This window comes from Desmodus rotundus, chromosome 13 (genome assembly GCF_022682495.2).
Source record: "Desmodus rotundus isolate HL8 chromosome 13, HLdesRot8A.1, whole genome shotgun sequence".
NCBI lineage: Eukaryota > Metazoa > Chordata > Mammalia > Chiroptera > Phyllostomidae > Desmodus > Desmodus rotundus.
The window spans coordinates 71,204,812-71,219,891 of NC_071399.1; the positions used below are offsets into that span (position 1 = coordinate 71,204,812).

General features: G+C 39.1%; 1 protein-coding gene across 2 annotated transcripts in view; it reads left to right on the forward strand.

Annotated features, from left to right (window-relative positions):
• Positions 1 to 46: 46 nt before the first annotated feature.
• Positions 47 to 15,080, forward strand: part of PIBF1 (progesterone immunomodulatory binding factor 1) — a 174,659-nt gene continuing 159,625 nt past the window's right edge. The window contains exons 1-3 of one of the 2 annotated variants that reach the window (XM_024569113.3): positions 47 to 386; positions 1,324 to 1,613; positions 11,055 to 11,155. In XM_024569113.3, the coding sequence (XP_024424881.2) occupies positions 1,362 to 1,613; positions 11,055 to 11,155 (353 nt within the window). In that variant the 5' untranslated portion in view covers positions 47 to 386; positions 1,324 to 1,361. Of the gene's footprint in view, positions 387 to 1,323; positions 1,614 to 11,054; positions 11,156 to 12,286; positions 12,395 to 15,080 lie in introns of those variants that run through there. The other variant, XM_024569121.3, reaches the window with a different exon arrangement.

Genomic DNA, 15,080 nt, shown 5'->3' on the forward strand with positions numbered 1-15,080 from the left:
CAGCTCCCAACGTGCATCGCTTCCCGCGCCGGGGCGGATCCGGGCTAAGTTCCGGCGCCGGGGCCTCCGCTCGCTGCCGCCTGCCCGGACCTCCTCGGGGCACAGAAATGGTTGTCCTGGTTACGGCTCCAAACGGTCCCGGGCTTGAGATTCGTTATTGCGGTACTGAAAGTTGAGCTGCAGCCTGAAGACGCCTTCAGCTCCTCGGAGTAGCGGCAGTGGCGGCCAGTCCAGCCTGCGACGTGGAGTAATTGAAGCTATCGACGTAGCTCTTGGCCATCCCTTTCACGCGTGGGGCAAGGAATCCTCCGATGCTGCCAAGTTTGGGTTTTATTCCTCACCCCGCATGTGTGGCCAGTCTCTGTCCCAGATCCTTTGTAATCCAGGTGATGTTGTTGCCTGTCTTTCATTTCACCTATTCTTATCCTTTACCCTTAAAAAGGGGGGGAAGCCGATCCAGCTAAAGTTCTTGCCGTTTCCCCTCAACACACATCCCTCCGTTTAGAAAAACTGATATCTGCAATACCGTAAATAATTCAGTGTATCGTGTAGTATTAAAACAGAGGAGTTGCAGAAATTCTTTTAAAGGGGTAAAAAGTTCGACTTAGAATTCTTGAGTTTTTCCCTTCTACCCTCTTGTTTTCATGCTGCAATCTGTAAGCCTATACAAAATGCCACTGCTTCCCCTTTTTAAAAATCTTCCGTGATGCCTCATTGCCTGCAGAATAAATTTCGAACACATTTGACACTCAAGACCCTTCACACCCTTGATTGTTACGGTGTGTGTCTGTGTTTGGGGAGGGTGAGGGAGTCACTGCTCTCATTCGCAAAGACTGGGCCCCAGCCTGACAACCACTATCTTCCACTGTCGTTTTACACTTTGTCCAGCTCTATACCAACCTTAACACACGCATGCTCCTCACTTTTTACTGCTTCTCCCCATATCCAGCAAGATTCTAAGTTTTATCTCTGTATAAACTTCCCTTGAGCAACTCAAAAGTGATTTCTCTAATATTGAACATGCGCTGCTTTTATTAGTGGCATTAGCGCTTTATCCTCTATCCTATCAATTTCTTTGTTTCCACCAAGTAAGATTCTTCCCCCCCAAAACTGGGTTTCTTACTCATCCAAATGCTTCAGTTCATAATAGGATTTAATGAGATTGATTTAATATGTTTGCTCTGAGCAGTAATTTACTAATCTATCCTAGATTTGGGAACCTTAGATTGTCTAATAATTACTTAGGAAATCCTTAGTATCTCTTTAATGTGCTTCCCACCGAGAATGTTGGAGTCATTTAAATTAATGTTTTTTAACCTACAGAAAATTGAAATAGAATTGGAGAAGAAAACTGACCCATAATGTCTCAAAACATTGTCAAGTCATCAAAAAAAATTAACGTCTCTAGCTCTCTGGAATCTGAAGATATTAGTTTAGAAACAACCGTTCCTACAGATGACATTTCCTCATCAGAAGAGCGAGATGGTAAAATCAAAATCACCAGGCAGCTAATTGAACGGAAAGAACTACTTCATAATATTCAGTTACTGAAAATAGAGCTGTCCCAGAAAAATATGATGATCGACAATTTGAAAGTAGATTATCTTACAAAGGTAAGATCAGTGTAAATTTTGTTATCAAATTGATTTATTGTTTTCAAGCAGTAGATAAATAAGAATAAAATATATAATTTTGAGATAATTATATTTTCTTGTATAGCTTTTAAAAACTGGTTTTAGAAGGGGGTGTATGTGAATAATATTTCTCGCATCAAAAGTACTGAAAGAAAGGGTGACTTAAAAGTGGGCAAGGATGCATTGCTTCTGTAGACTCAATTTTTTAAATCTGGCATGTGTGAGATATATTTTTGTAGGGTTTTTTTCCTAACCAAGTTATCTGCTTCATTGAGAACTAACCCTGATGTGACTAGTTTGGTAGGGAAGAGTCAAGATCATAATTATTATTGAATCTTTATAGTTCTCTGTCTTGGAGGTTTGGTTTCTTTGGTGTCTTTCTATTTGATATTTACTCTATTTGTCTTTCAATTTGATAGTTACTGTGACACAATACTAAGCATAAATTCGAGTACTGTAGTCTTTAACAAGTGGTGTTTGCCAAGTAAGAAGGGATATTCTGGTCCTTGTTTCTCTGCCTTGTGTGGTTATTCACAATTACACAGAATTGCATGTAAGCCCTCGTAAGGTTGTCACTAGCTATAAGAAATTTATAGTGATTTTGAAAAGACAGGACACACTTCTTAACTCTACTGCTTCTGTCCTGAGAAAATCTTTCCAACAGCTAACCCTCCACCTTTGCTCTTTATCCCATCTCTTCCTATCCTGCCCTCCCATTTGGTTGTTTCAGTTATACCTTCTCTCTTGCTAAGTCAGTCTACAATTTCACCCGTTGCCTATGTATACTAATGTACTTCAGAATCTTGCCCATTGCTTCTAGGAAATTAAAGCATCCTACACCGCAAGTCTTGATGAAGTAAAGAAATAGTTTAGGCAATTTTATTTTAATATTAATAACTAACATTTATTGAATGCTTACTCTGTACTAGTCACTTTTCATATGTTATTATGTTTAAGCCTCATAACTCTTTCAGATATAGGTGCTTTGGGATGGGGGGGCTGTTGTACACGAGCAATCATCTTAAATGAATCAATAGACTAAGTTAGACTAGTACCTGATATTTAGTAAGCACACAGTAAATATTCGTTATTGTTGCAGTTATCAATTAAAATAATATCCTCACTTTTAAAGCCCCCTTTATTTTCTGTCTCATGTATATGTTCATAGGACTACCTAACTCTGTTTGTTGGTTTGGTATTTGTCTCTGTTAATAGACTGTGATGTTCATGAGGACCAAGGACTTCTTTCTACTCACTGTTGTATCGCCACTACTTAGCTCAGTTCCTGGCAGATACTAAGTGCCTAACTATTTCTTAAATGAGGGAATGAACCCCATTTTGCTCCTGATGAGACAGAGCCCAAGTGCTTAATAGTATAATGAGGCCATTCAGACAGAAGTGATGGAGCTAGTAAGGATACATATCAAGAAGTCTGAATAAAGCCCATGCTGTACCCAAGTGGATCTCCTAACACTTAGGTTCTCTGTACAGTTACCTGCCCACACTCATTCACTTGGTGTTTTAGCAGTGTATCTAGTGGCTTCCCGTATCTATTCCTTTACTCATAATGCTTTCACTTCTCAAATGGACTTCTGTAATGCTACTGGCCCATATATCTTCACCCCTCAAGATCTCCATTTATGCCACTCATTGAAGAAGCCTGAGGTAAGTCTCCCATTCATTAATCCACCCACTCAGTCAAAAATTATTTTCTAAGTGTCATATCCAGACTTATGGGGTTTTGAAGGCCATTTTTAAAATTGTTTTCAACTTGCATTGTGCTGGGTTATAAATGGCCTCTTTTCTTTTTAAAGCATAGCCTTTGCTTTATAGAAATGAGAGGCTCTCTAGTGTATCAGATCAGAGCCACAGTTCTAGATATACGCGATTGAGGTTTGAGTTTCAGCCCTACTCGTTACTTTTGGAAAATTTCTTAACTTTTTTTGTTCTGATTTCCTGGGAAATAAGAATAGTAATACTATTTACTAAATGGAGTTGTTGGGAGGAATTAAATTAATTCCTTAAGCTCTTAGATGCTTGGTGTCTAATAAAATAATGGTAGTGGCTGCATTTATTCAGCACTATATTATTTTTGTTCCATGGTGCTTAGTTCAGTTATTTTATTGTGGTCTTTTACTTGGACTGCAAATGTAGAAGATAATTAACCATATTCCTGAGTTTACAACACATAAATCATTATCCGTGCAAGGTCACTTTTTATTTTGTATATTTATTCCTTTTATTCCCACAGCTCATTTCCATTACTCCTCTCTATGCAGCTATTTTAATTTTAATTTATTTTAAACATTTATTTTTGAAAATGGGTATCGTATTTTTCCTTTGCATAAATGTAAATTGCATGTTTTGTTTTAGATTTCATCTCTTTTATAATTTTTACTATTCAGCCCTATTTTTAAATCATTTATATTACTTTGTGTATATCTAGTCATCTGTTCCAAATTCCACATAATTCTGTCCACCAATTCATCCATCCACTCCCACAGGGCTAGGCCCCCAGACTACTTCTAACTCCTTGCTACCACGTGCAGCACTGGCCCTCTGTAGACATTTCTCTTCTGTGTGGACATCTCTTTGACATATACAATCAGGAGTAAAGTTTTTGGTTCATATGGTATATGTGTACTTAGCTTAACTAAGTGTACTGCCCAACTGCTCTCCAGAAGAAACTGCCTTACTCTACATTCTCATGGGGTTTTTGTTTGTTTTGTTTTGTTTTGTTTTATCTCGTTATTCTGCTTAGTCTGAGAACCCTTGGAGGTAAGATGTTTTCTGTCACATGTATGAAGAAATATCATATGGGAGAAGAATTAGTCCTCCTTTAATTCATTTAATCCAAGGCATCTTGATTATAAATGGGTCATTGCATGTATCGCTAAGTTTAAAAACTGCCAAGTTAAACTATTATGTGGTTTAGATCGTAAGATGCATTCTACTTTCAGAGATGTAAAATTTGAGAAAGTGTGAATTTGAGATCGATGAAAGAACAGTATTTTTAGCCACTTAATTTATTCTCTAAAGCTTACCAGTGCAGAGCCTTGGGAATACAAAGATGAAAAATCTCACATTCTAGCATCCCCAAAACTAAATTTCCCTCACTAGACTATAGCTTCAGGAAAGTAACAGGAAAGGTAGATTCTGCTGAATATGAACCTGTTCTTCCTCTTTACATTATAAATAACCTGACTTTAAGATACTGAACTTCTTGTCATTGAAAGCATTCACCTAGTCCTGAGTGGTCAAATATTAGGAATGTTATAGGTATTTCTGTTGTGGAGAAAGATTGAACCTGCTGTCCAGTGTTTCAGGAATTAAATTCAGCTGTTAAATCGGAGATTTGGAAAATGCTGGCTGCCTGGTAACAGAGATATGGAAACTGTAGGTTAAGCAAGATAAAGATACTGTATCTCTGGTATAATAGGATCTGAAGATAAGTCCTTTAGCTATGGCACGGTTGCTCCGATATCATTAGAAACCCAGGCTTCTTTAACCTTCTGATACCTGTTTTTATCATGGAGTTTTCACCTCAGAGTCACAGATAGCTGATGTACCTCTCGTATTATTGCTGTTCCAGGCAAAAATAGGGAGAATAATAATTGGATAAAGGAGCACATGCCAAATGAGTCCTTTAAAGAGCTTTCTCAGGAGTTCAAGCCAGTGACCACAATTGACTAGAACTGTATAGCATAACCCCCCACCCCCACCCAACCAAGAGGGGTGGTAAGCTGGAAAATTTAAGTTTTTAACTGGATCATTGTTGTCCCTAATAAAGGTCAGAGTAATGTTAGAAAGAAGGGAAAACATAATTTGGGGGGAGATAAGTAAGTGATTTTCTTATTCATCAAGGCCTCTTTTAGTTAGGAAATACATATATGACTCTCTTTAACATCTTTCTACACCTGTATGGCACCAATACAATGTTTGTGTTTATTACAGTTAATGCTGATGTTACAGTTTATTATAGTGTATTACTATATACTGTCTTCAGTATAGTGTATTACTATATAATGTCTTCATCCTTGCTGATTTAGTTTCTTCATGTCTAAAAACAGGAACAACTAAGCCCAAGGAAACTTAAGAGTACTTATTTCCACTTCCCTTTCAGCGCTTGCTAACTGAGAACTTGGAAGGGTACCTGCTTAGGCCAAACTTCTTGATAGTAGAGAATTGTTAGCTTTACACTTAAACCCTTCCATTGCTGTCTAAATCCCTTTCCTTACCACACTTCTTTAATCTGTAATCCCTTCCTTTTCACTCTCTTGCCCATCAGTTTTTAAAATGCCAAAAACTTTTTCATTTTCATTAAGAGAGATGGATGGGTTCCTTATAGCTTGGGAAATGAAGAGGTGCATATCCCCACCTTGATTGTCTTTGAGATATGGGACTTAATTAGAAGTCAGTAGAGATTCCAGCCAAGATACAGGCATAGGTAGATACATTTTACTCCCTCACACAACCAAAAGAAGGATAACAACCAATTTAAAAACAAAAACAACCAGAACTGCCAGAAAATCTAATTGTACAGAAGTCCAACAACCAAGGAGTTGAAGAAGAAACATTAATCCAGATTGGTAGGTGGAGTGGAGACGGGCAGCCAGGGAATAGAGGATGCATGGCAGGGAGGTGACTGGCAGGCCAGGTAGGTGAGGCAGCAGCTAGCATACCAGATGGTCCTGTATTCCCATGCAGATAAACCAGGAGGAACAACCAGGGAATGAGACAGACCACACAACCCAGGGTTCCAGCACAGGGAAAAGAAAGCTTCAAAAACCTCTGGCTGGAAAACCTATGGGGGTTTTGGTAGCAGGAGAAACTCCCAGTCTCACAGAGGAGTTCATTGGAGAGGCCCATAGGAACCTAGAATATACACAAGCCCACCCACCCAGGAATCAGCACCAGGACAGCACCTGAAAGGGCACAATCCACTTGTGGGAAGTCAGGAAAGTGACTGAAAGTGGGACAAGAGCCCAGCACACAGCATTGTTCCCTCTCAGACCCCTCCCCCACACACAGCACCACAACTCAGCAACCTGGGTTGCCCCACCCAGGCAAATACCTAAGGTTCTGCCCCTTGCAACATAACAGGTGCACTGAGACAAAGAAATATGGCCCAAATGAAAGCACAGATCAAAACTCCAGAAAAAGAACTAAGTGACAAGGAGATAGCCAACCTATCAAGATGCAGACTTCAAAACACTGGTAATTGGGATGCTTACAGAAATGATTGAGTACAACTGCAAAATAAAGGAAGAAGTGAAGGCTATACAAAGTGAAAAATATACAGGGAACCAACAGTAAGGGAAGGAAAACGGGACTCAAATCAATGATTTGGAACAAAAGGAAGAAATAAACATTCAACTGGACCAGAAAGAAGAAACAAGAATTCAAAAAAAATGAGAAGAGGCTTAGAAACTTCCAGGACAATGTTAAACATTCCAACATCCGAATCATAGGGGTGCCAGAAGGAGAAGAGGAAGAGCAAGGAATTGAAAACTTATTTGAAAAAATAATGAAAGAAAACTTCCCCAGTCTGGTGAAGGAAATAGACATACAAGTCCAGGAAGCTCAAAGAGTCCCAAATAAGCTGGACCTAAAGAGGAACACACCAAGACACATCATAAGTAAATTATCCAAGATTAAAGTTAAAGAGAACATCTTAAAAGCAGCAAGAGAAAAGGGGAGAGTTATCTACAAAGGAGCTCCCATAAAACTATCAGCTGATTTCTCAAAAGAAACCTTACAGGCAGGAAGAGGCTGTAAAGAAGTATTCAAAGTCATGAAAAGCAAGGACCTACATCCAAGATTACTTCAACCAGCAAAGCTATCCTTTAGAATGGAAGGGCAGATAAAGTGCTTCCCAGACAAGGTCAAGTTAAAGGAGTTCATCATCACTAAGCCCTCATATGAAATGTTAAAGGGAAATGTTATGTAAGAAAAAGATCAAAACTATGAATGATAAAATGATGACAAACTCAGAACTATCAACAACTAAGTGTAAAAAAACAACAAAAACAAACTAAGCAAACAGGGACAGAATCACAGAAATGGAGATCACATGGAGGGTTATTGAGGGTTAGGGGAGAATGGGGGAAAAGGTACAGGGAATAAGAAGCATAAATGGTAGATACAAAATAGGGGGAGGTAAAGAATAGTATAGGAAATGGAGATGCCAAAGAAGTTATATGTACGACCCATGGACATGAACTAAGGTGGGGGGGGATGCTGGAGGAAAGGGGGTATAAGGCGGAGGGTGATAAAAGTTGGAAACAATTGGAATAACTGTAATAGCATAATCAATAAAATATTCTTAAAAAAACAAAAGAAAGAAGTCAGTGGAAACTGGAAAAGCTGTAACCCGGAAAAGAACGTTCTGTCCTTTGAGTAACAGTATTCTTGATTTGAAAAATAGTAATTATGAGGTATGTGGTTTTATTTGTTGATTTAAGATACTTGCTGAAACATGTTACTGGGAATGTAGCAATGAATATGACAGTCCCATATTTATGAAGCTGACATTCAAGTGAGAGACATGATCAAAAAACAGTTAAACAAGGCATCTTCAACATCAGGTGGCACAGCGTCACTTAGCCATGGCTACTTTAGATAAGGAGTCAGCAAACTTTTTCTGTAAAGGGCCAGAAAGTAAATGCTTTATGCTTTGCATGCCCCATATGGTCTATCCCGTATTTTTCTTTGTTTTTTTTTTTTGGTTTTTTTTGTTTTTTTTTTAAACAACGCTTTACAAATTTAAAACCCATTCTTAGCTCAGGGCTGTACAGAAACAGGGCATGGGCTGGACATGGGCCATCACCAGTGTTTATTTAGCCCTTGCTTTGTTTTAGACTATATATTCAGAGAAGCCATTGACAGATTTTAGGCAATTAGAGTTACATATCTTGATTTTTGTATTCAAAATAGCACTTAAATAAGAAACTACAGGTAGATAAGGTAGAAGGAAAAGATATTAGGCTATTGACTTAAGTAAGACTCCTAAGTTTTTAGCTTCCCTGACATGATTTACTGAGAAATTAAAGGCTGGGAGAAAACTGATCTAGAAGGTAAAATACAAGTTCTGTTTTGAGCATATTACACTTTAGATTCCTGTTAGACTCCTAAATGGAATTGTCAGTTTGAAACCTAATACCCTGGGTTCAGTGCCCTGTGGCAATGAAAACCAAACTCGAGAGACAGGTGCTGGTGTGAGGAAAGAGACTTATTTAGGTGTTGACCTGAGAGAAGGGCAGACTCCTGTCTCAAAGACCATCTCGCCTTCCTGCCCAAGCCCACGGTTCTTATAGTGATCGGGAGGGGAGGGCTTGCTTTCTCTCTCCAATTATCTTACTAGCTTTCAGAGTACACAAGGCCTTGACTATTTATCTCTCTAGCTCTTGGCGCACTCGGTGCAAGAACCTCCCCCTGCGCCATCTTGGCCAATGGGGTAGACTCCCCAGTGCTCCCTATCTATCTACTATAACAAATTGGAGTTTAGGGAGAAGTTCACAACTAGATGGGTAAGCATCTGTGTGTGCATTAGCATACAGATGGACCTAAAATCATGGAATTGGATAACATTCCCTAGGGATTGCAGAGGGCTCCAAATGCAGCAAAGGAACTTGAGAAACTTGAGAGTGTACATGGAGTTAGAAAGAAAACACAGAGTAGTACCATGGAAGCCAAAAGAGGATGGGGCAGTCAGCTTAGTCAAATCATGCTGTCAAGTAAGGTAAATATGCAGAAATAGTCATTGGACTGGGCATTATGGAGGTGAATCATAACTTTGACAGTAGTTTTACTGGACTAATATGGGACGAAAACCATATGCTCTGATTGTGAGCAGAGAAATGATAATACAGCAAAGGAAGTGGTGTCATCAAGGGACTGTTGTTTGTTCTTTGTTTCAGTGGGAGATAGAACGTGTTTGGTGAATGATAGGAATGATTCAGTAGTGAAGAAGAAGTTATGATGCATGGTATTAAGGATTGGCAGGTAAACTGATTTATTTTAAAACATGAACAAGAATCGCTTGAGTTGACAGGGAGAGAGTAAAGAATTTTCTAAATTTCCAAAATCCAAATACATAGAGGCTGAAGAGAGAACACCACATATTTGGAGAACGGCAAACTCTTTTTTGGGCTGGAACAGTGTGTCCTTTTAAGCAACTAATAAGTGATTGTCAAGGGCCAAAGTAGTATGCCGTTAAATTTGGAATTTTATTGTAAAGGCAGGATCCTGTGAAGAATTAGCACTGGGGAAATAAACCCCAGCCAGTGTGGCCCAGTTGATTGGACATCAAACCAAAAGGTTGCCGGTTCGATTCCTGCTCAGGGCACATGCCTGAGTTGCCAGTTCAGTTCCAGGTTAGAACACGTACAGAGTTTCTCTCCTTCTCCTTCTCCCTCCTTTCTCCTCCCTGTAAAATCAACAATTTAAAATTTTTTTTTAAACTGGAGAAATAAATATTTGATAGCATTTTGAAAATGCACTGAAGAAAATAAAGGAAGATAGGTTTGGAGGTTGACAAAACTGGACTCAGGGAGACCAGTGAGGAAACTTATAATCAACCCAAGTGATTATTATAAGGGTCTGACGGAAGACTTGTCCATAGGTATTTAAGAGGATAGTATAGTTTTGACAGCTATATGAAGTAAACAAAAAAAAAAGGTGTTTGATCAGAGTAAGCATTGAGGGAAACCTTGCCATATCAAACGTGGCCTTTTTTTTTGCTTTGGAGACTAAGGAAATGCAAGGAAAATAAGATTAGGCAAGGTCGATGACTAGTTTCATTCTGGATGTTTAAAGTAGTCAATCGACGATGTGTAATAGATATATGGATATAAAATACAAGTGAAGGGTCTGGCCTGGAAATAATCACCTGGGTGAGACACCAACATAAAATCCCAGTTGTCAATAGGCTTCTTAGTAAGTGTGGGTTAAGGGGAAAAAATAGTCTTAATGACAGCCTGGCTGAAAAAAAAAAATTATGAGACAGCATTTTCAAACCACAGTTTAAAAATCATTTGTGTGAACAGATTGTAGTTGGTGGACACAACCACTGCAAAAAAAAAACCACCTCTATTCATTTAGCCCTTGCCAGGTGGTTTGGTCAGAGCATCATCCTGTACACCAAAAGGTTATGGGTTCAGTTCCCAGTCCGTGCACATAACTGAGTTGTGAGTTGTCTCCCCAATAGAGGCATGTATGCAAGGCAACTGATTGATGTTTCTCTCTCTCTCTCTCCCCCCTCCTCTTCCTCTCCTCTCTCTAAAATCAATAAACATATCTATCCTTGAGTGAGGATTAAAAAAAAAAACTCTATCCATTTAAAACCCTATTTCTTTTAAGTGCTTTTTAATAATAAATTGTAAAATTGACCAGATAATTTACCTGTTCTTCTTTATTAAGATTGAAGAATTGGAGGAGAAACTTAATGATGCACTTCACCAGAAGCAGCTACTAACATTGAGATTGGACAACCAATTGACTTTTCAGCAGAAGGATGCCAGGTAAGTTTTTAAAAAGCATCAATACCTATTTAGCGCTTAAAAGTAATGGCACTTACCTGTTAATGCATGTGGTTATAAGCTAAAATGGTAACAGTTTTTATATCCAGAGCAACAAAAAAGTAGGTTACTTGATACATTCCACAAAATTCAAAAAGTCAAAATTCAACATTTATTCAACAAACACTGCCAGTGTAAGTGAACCATAAATGACAACAGGAGCTCTCTAAACCGACCAGTACTTAACCTGCTGTCTCGATTAACCTGTTTGTCAATTGCTCTGCAAAACACACTGATTGATTTTCATGGCCCTTTGAACACTGCCGCCGTGAAGTGCCTTCTGTTTGCCTCACACTTTCTCCAGCTCTGTTATGTGCTTGTCGAAAGTCTCTTGTGTTTACTCACAAATATGCCTGTGTGACTTGTACGTATTATACTTACAGAACTTAATTAAAATTATGTAAACAAGTATCAATACAAAAAAGATGTGTCATTTTTATGAAAACTACCGTATAATGAATTCTTGGAAAGATTCATTAAAAAGTAGTGACTTAAAAAGTCACCAAATTAAGTGTAAGCAAGACATATTTAGAGGTTGGGGGGGGCACAAAAATTAAACAAATCCATAAAAAGTATTCTCTAACATTTCTTCCCAAGTGTCTTTTAAAGCCTCCTGCCACTGTAAAGAAATTGAACTTGGAAATTATAAACAATGATTTACACACACACACATATAAAACATATGTCCATGTTTTTTAAAAATCTGGAGTCTATGTAAAAAATTAACATATGAGTGTTTATTTCTATATTTTACATGGAGTTAAATGTGTAAAGTAGGTATCTCTCCACTTTATAACATTTCCCTACTTAACTGATATTTTAAACCATTATCTGACCATATTATTAGTCACTATTATTTTAGCTTAGTGACTCTCAAACTTCAGCATGCAGCAGAACCGCCTGGAGGTCTTTTTAGAAAAGACTGGTCCCGCCCTCCGGTTCTGATTTGGGTTGGTGTCCTGCAAAATCGCATTTCTGTCAAGTTCCTAGGCAATGCTGATGCTGCTGCTGGTTCAGGGTAACACTTTGAAAATCACTGCATTCAGTAATAGGTCTTCTTTTCTAATTCTTTAGACAATTATCAGATTGAATGATGCTGAGAGGAAAGTTAGGAGGCTATTGCAATAAACCTCTTGATCACCAATGGGAGTAAAATGTATATGGACTCTGAATATATTGAAGGTAAAGTTGATAGGATGTTCTAATGGTTTAGATGTGGGGTTTAAGGGAACAAGAGGAGCTGAGGATTGTGTCAACATCTTTGACCTGAATAAACGAAAGGATGGAGTTACTGTCAACTAGGAAAAACCATAGTGGAATAGGTTTGGGAGTGAAGAGCAGGGGTTCATTTTGGACATGTTAAGTTAGAGTTGTCTGATTAGAAATCCATGTGGAGTTGTGTGAAGAGTCTGGTCTATAGACAGTATTTAAGTCATGAGACCAGATTAATTCCCCGAGGAAGTGAATCTGCATTCAAAGGAGAGGACTGGGTACCCCAGCATTAACACAGACCAGAAAAGAAGACTGAGAAAGCACCACCAGTTAAATGGGAGAAAAATGAAGAGATTGTGGTGTCTTGGAAAGCAGGCAAAGAAAGTGTATAAGGAAAGAGAGATCAGTTGTGTCAGGTGTTACCCTTAAGTTAAGGATAAAAAGAATTTAAAATTGATCATTAGCAATCTGGATGTCATTGGTGACCTCTGAATTTCATGGAGTTAGCTGGTGACTGGCGTGGAAAAGCATTGGAAACATCTCCTGCTAAGCAGCTGCAAGTCTGCTACTAGGGGCTGCCAGTCTCAGTTCAGTTAGCCTCTCCCAGGAACCTCCAAGCCCAGCGCAAGTAGAATCTGTAGATCACTTGTAGCTCAAATGGCCCCAGGCAGAGCAAAGGCAGCGGCTGCCATTGGCTGCCCCAGACCTTTCCCAGGAAGCTCTGGAATCAACACACCAGAGCATCCCCGAACCACCTCCACAAACAACACACCCAAGGGGCAGACTCAACAGGCACCAGAGTCCCACCAAAGCAAATCCTGCCCCATGGGGTCAGCCCCTGCACAACAGTTCATCTGCTATAGCCACAGCCAGTCTCACAGACAGTCTGCCTGAGAGTCAGTCCCCCCCATCTGCATGCCAACAGTGATCAAGGTTCAACTACAGTAGGAGGGCACATACAACCCACGCAAGGGACACAAGTAGGGCGTCTGGCTCAGGTGACCAGGGAGACTGTGCAACTTGCCTACGTAAAGCCACTCTTATCAAGACCAGGAGATGTAGCGGCTCTACCTAATAGATTAAAAAAAAAAGGTCAGCTGAAATGAGACAAAGAAACATGTCCCAAATGAAAGAACAGACAAAACTTTAGAAAAAAATAAACAAAATGGAGACAAGCAATCTGCTAAATGCAGAGTTCAAAACACTGGTATGAGGATACTCAGTGAACTCAGAACTTTAACAAAGAGATAGGAAAAACAAACAAGGAGATAGAAAATATAAAAAGTAATCAGTGAGAAATGAAGAATACGGTAGAGGGAATAAACAGTAGACTAGATGAAGCAAAGGATCAAATCAGCAATTTGGGAGATAAGATAGGAGGAAAGACCCAATTGGAACAGCAAAAAGAAAAGTAGGATTTTTAAAAAACGAGGATAGCTTAAGGGGCCTCTGGGACACCGTCAGGCTTGCCAACATTTGTATCATAGGGCTACCAGAAAGAGAAAAGAGAGCAAGGAATTGAAAACCTAGTTGAAGAAATAATGATTGAAAAGTTCCCTAACCTGTCAAAGGAAATAGACATACAAGTCTGGAAGCACAGAGAGTCCCAAACAAGATGAACCCAAAGAGGCCCACACCAGGACACATCATAATTAAAATGCTAAGGTTAAACACAAAGAATCGTAAAAGCAGGAAGAGGAAAACAGTTACTTACAAGGAAGCTTCCATAAGAGTATCAGTTGATTGCTCAACAGAAACTTTGCAGGGCAAAAGGGATTGGCACAAAATATTCAAAGTAATGAGAATGACCTACAACCAAGATTACTCCACCCAAAAAGGCGATCATTTGAAAAATTTTTGATTTTTTTTAGAGAAAGAGAGAAACTAATTTGTCGTCCCACTTATATATGCATTCATTTGTTGTTTCTTGAATGCGCCCTGGCCAGGGATCAAACTTGCAGCCTTGGTGAATCAGGATGACACTCCAACTGAGCTACCAGGCTAGGGCCTTTTTTTTTAATTGGTATTTTCTTAAGAGAAAGAGAGGAACATGGATTTGTTGTTCCACTTATTTATGCATTCATTGGCTAGGCTATCATTTAGAATCAAAGGACATATAAAGAGCTTCCAAGGAAAGGAAACATCTAAAGGAGTTTATCACCACCAAACCATTACTACAAGAAATGTTGAAGGGACTTCTTGAAGAAGAAGAAGAAAAGATCAAAAATGTGAATAACAGCTCTGGCTGGTGTGGCTCAGTGGATTGATTGCTATCTTGCGAAACAAAGGGTCGCCAGTTCGATTCCCAGTCAGGGCACATGCCTGGGTTGCAGGCCAGGTCCCCAGTGAGGGGCACGCAAGAGGCAGCCACACATTGATGGTTCTCTCCCCATGGCAATAAATACACATCTAAAAACAACTACTTTAAATGCAAATGGATTAAATGCTCCAGTCAAAAGACAGAGTGGCTGAATGGATGAGAAAACAATACCCTTACACATGCTGTCTACAAGAGACCACTCAAAGATTGAAAGTAAAGGGATAAAAAAAGATATTTCATGAAAACGGATACAAAAAAAGCTGGGGTATTAGACAAAATAGACTTTAAAACAAAGGCTATAACGAGACAGAAGGACTCAGCAATTCCAGTTCTGGG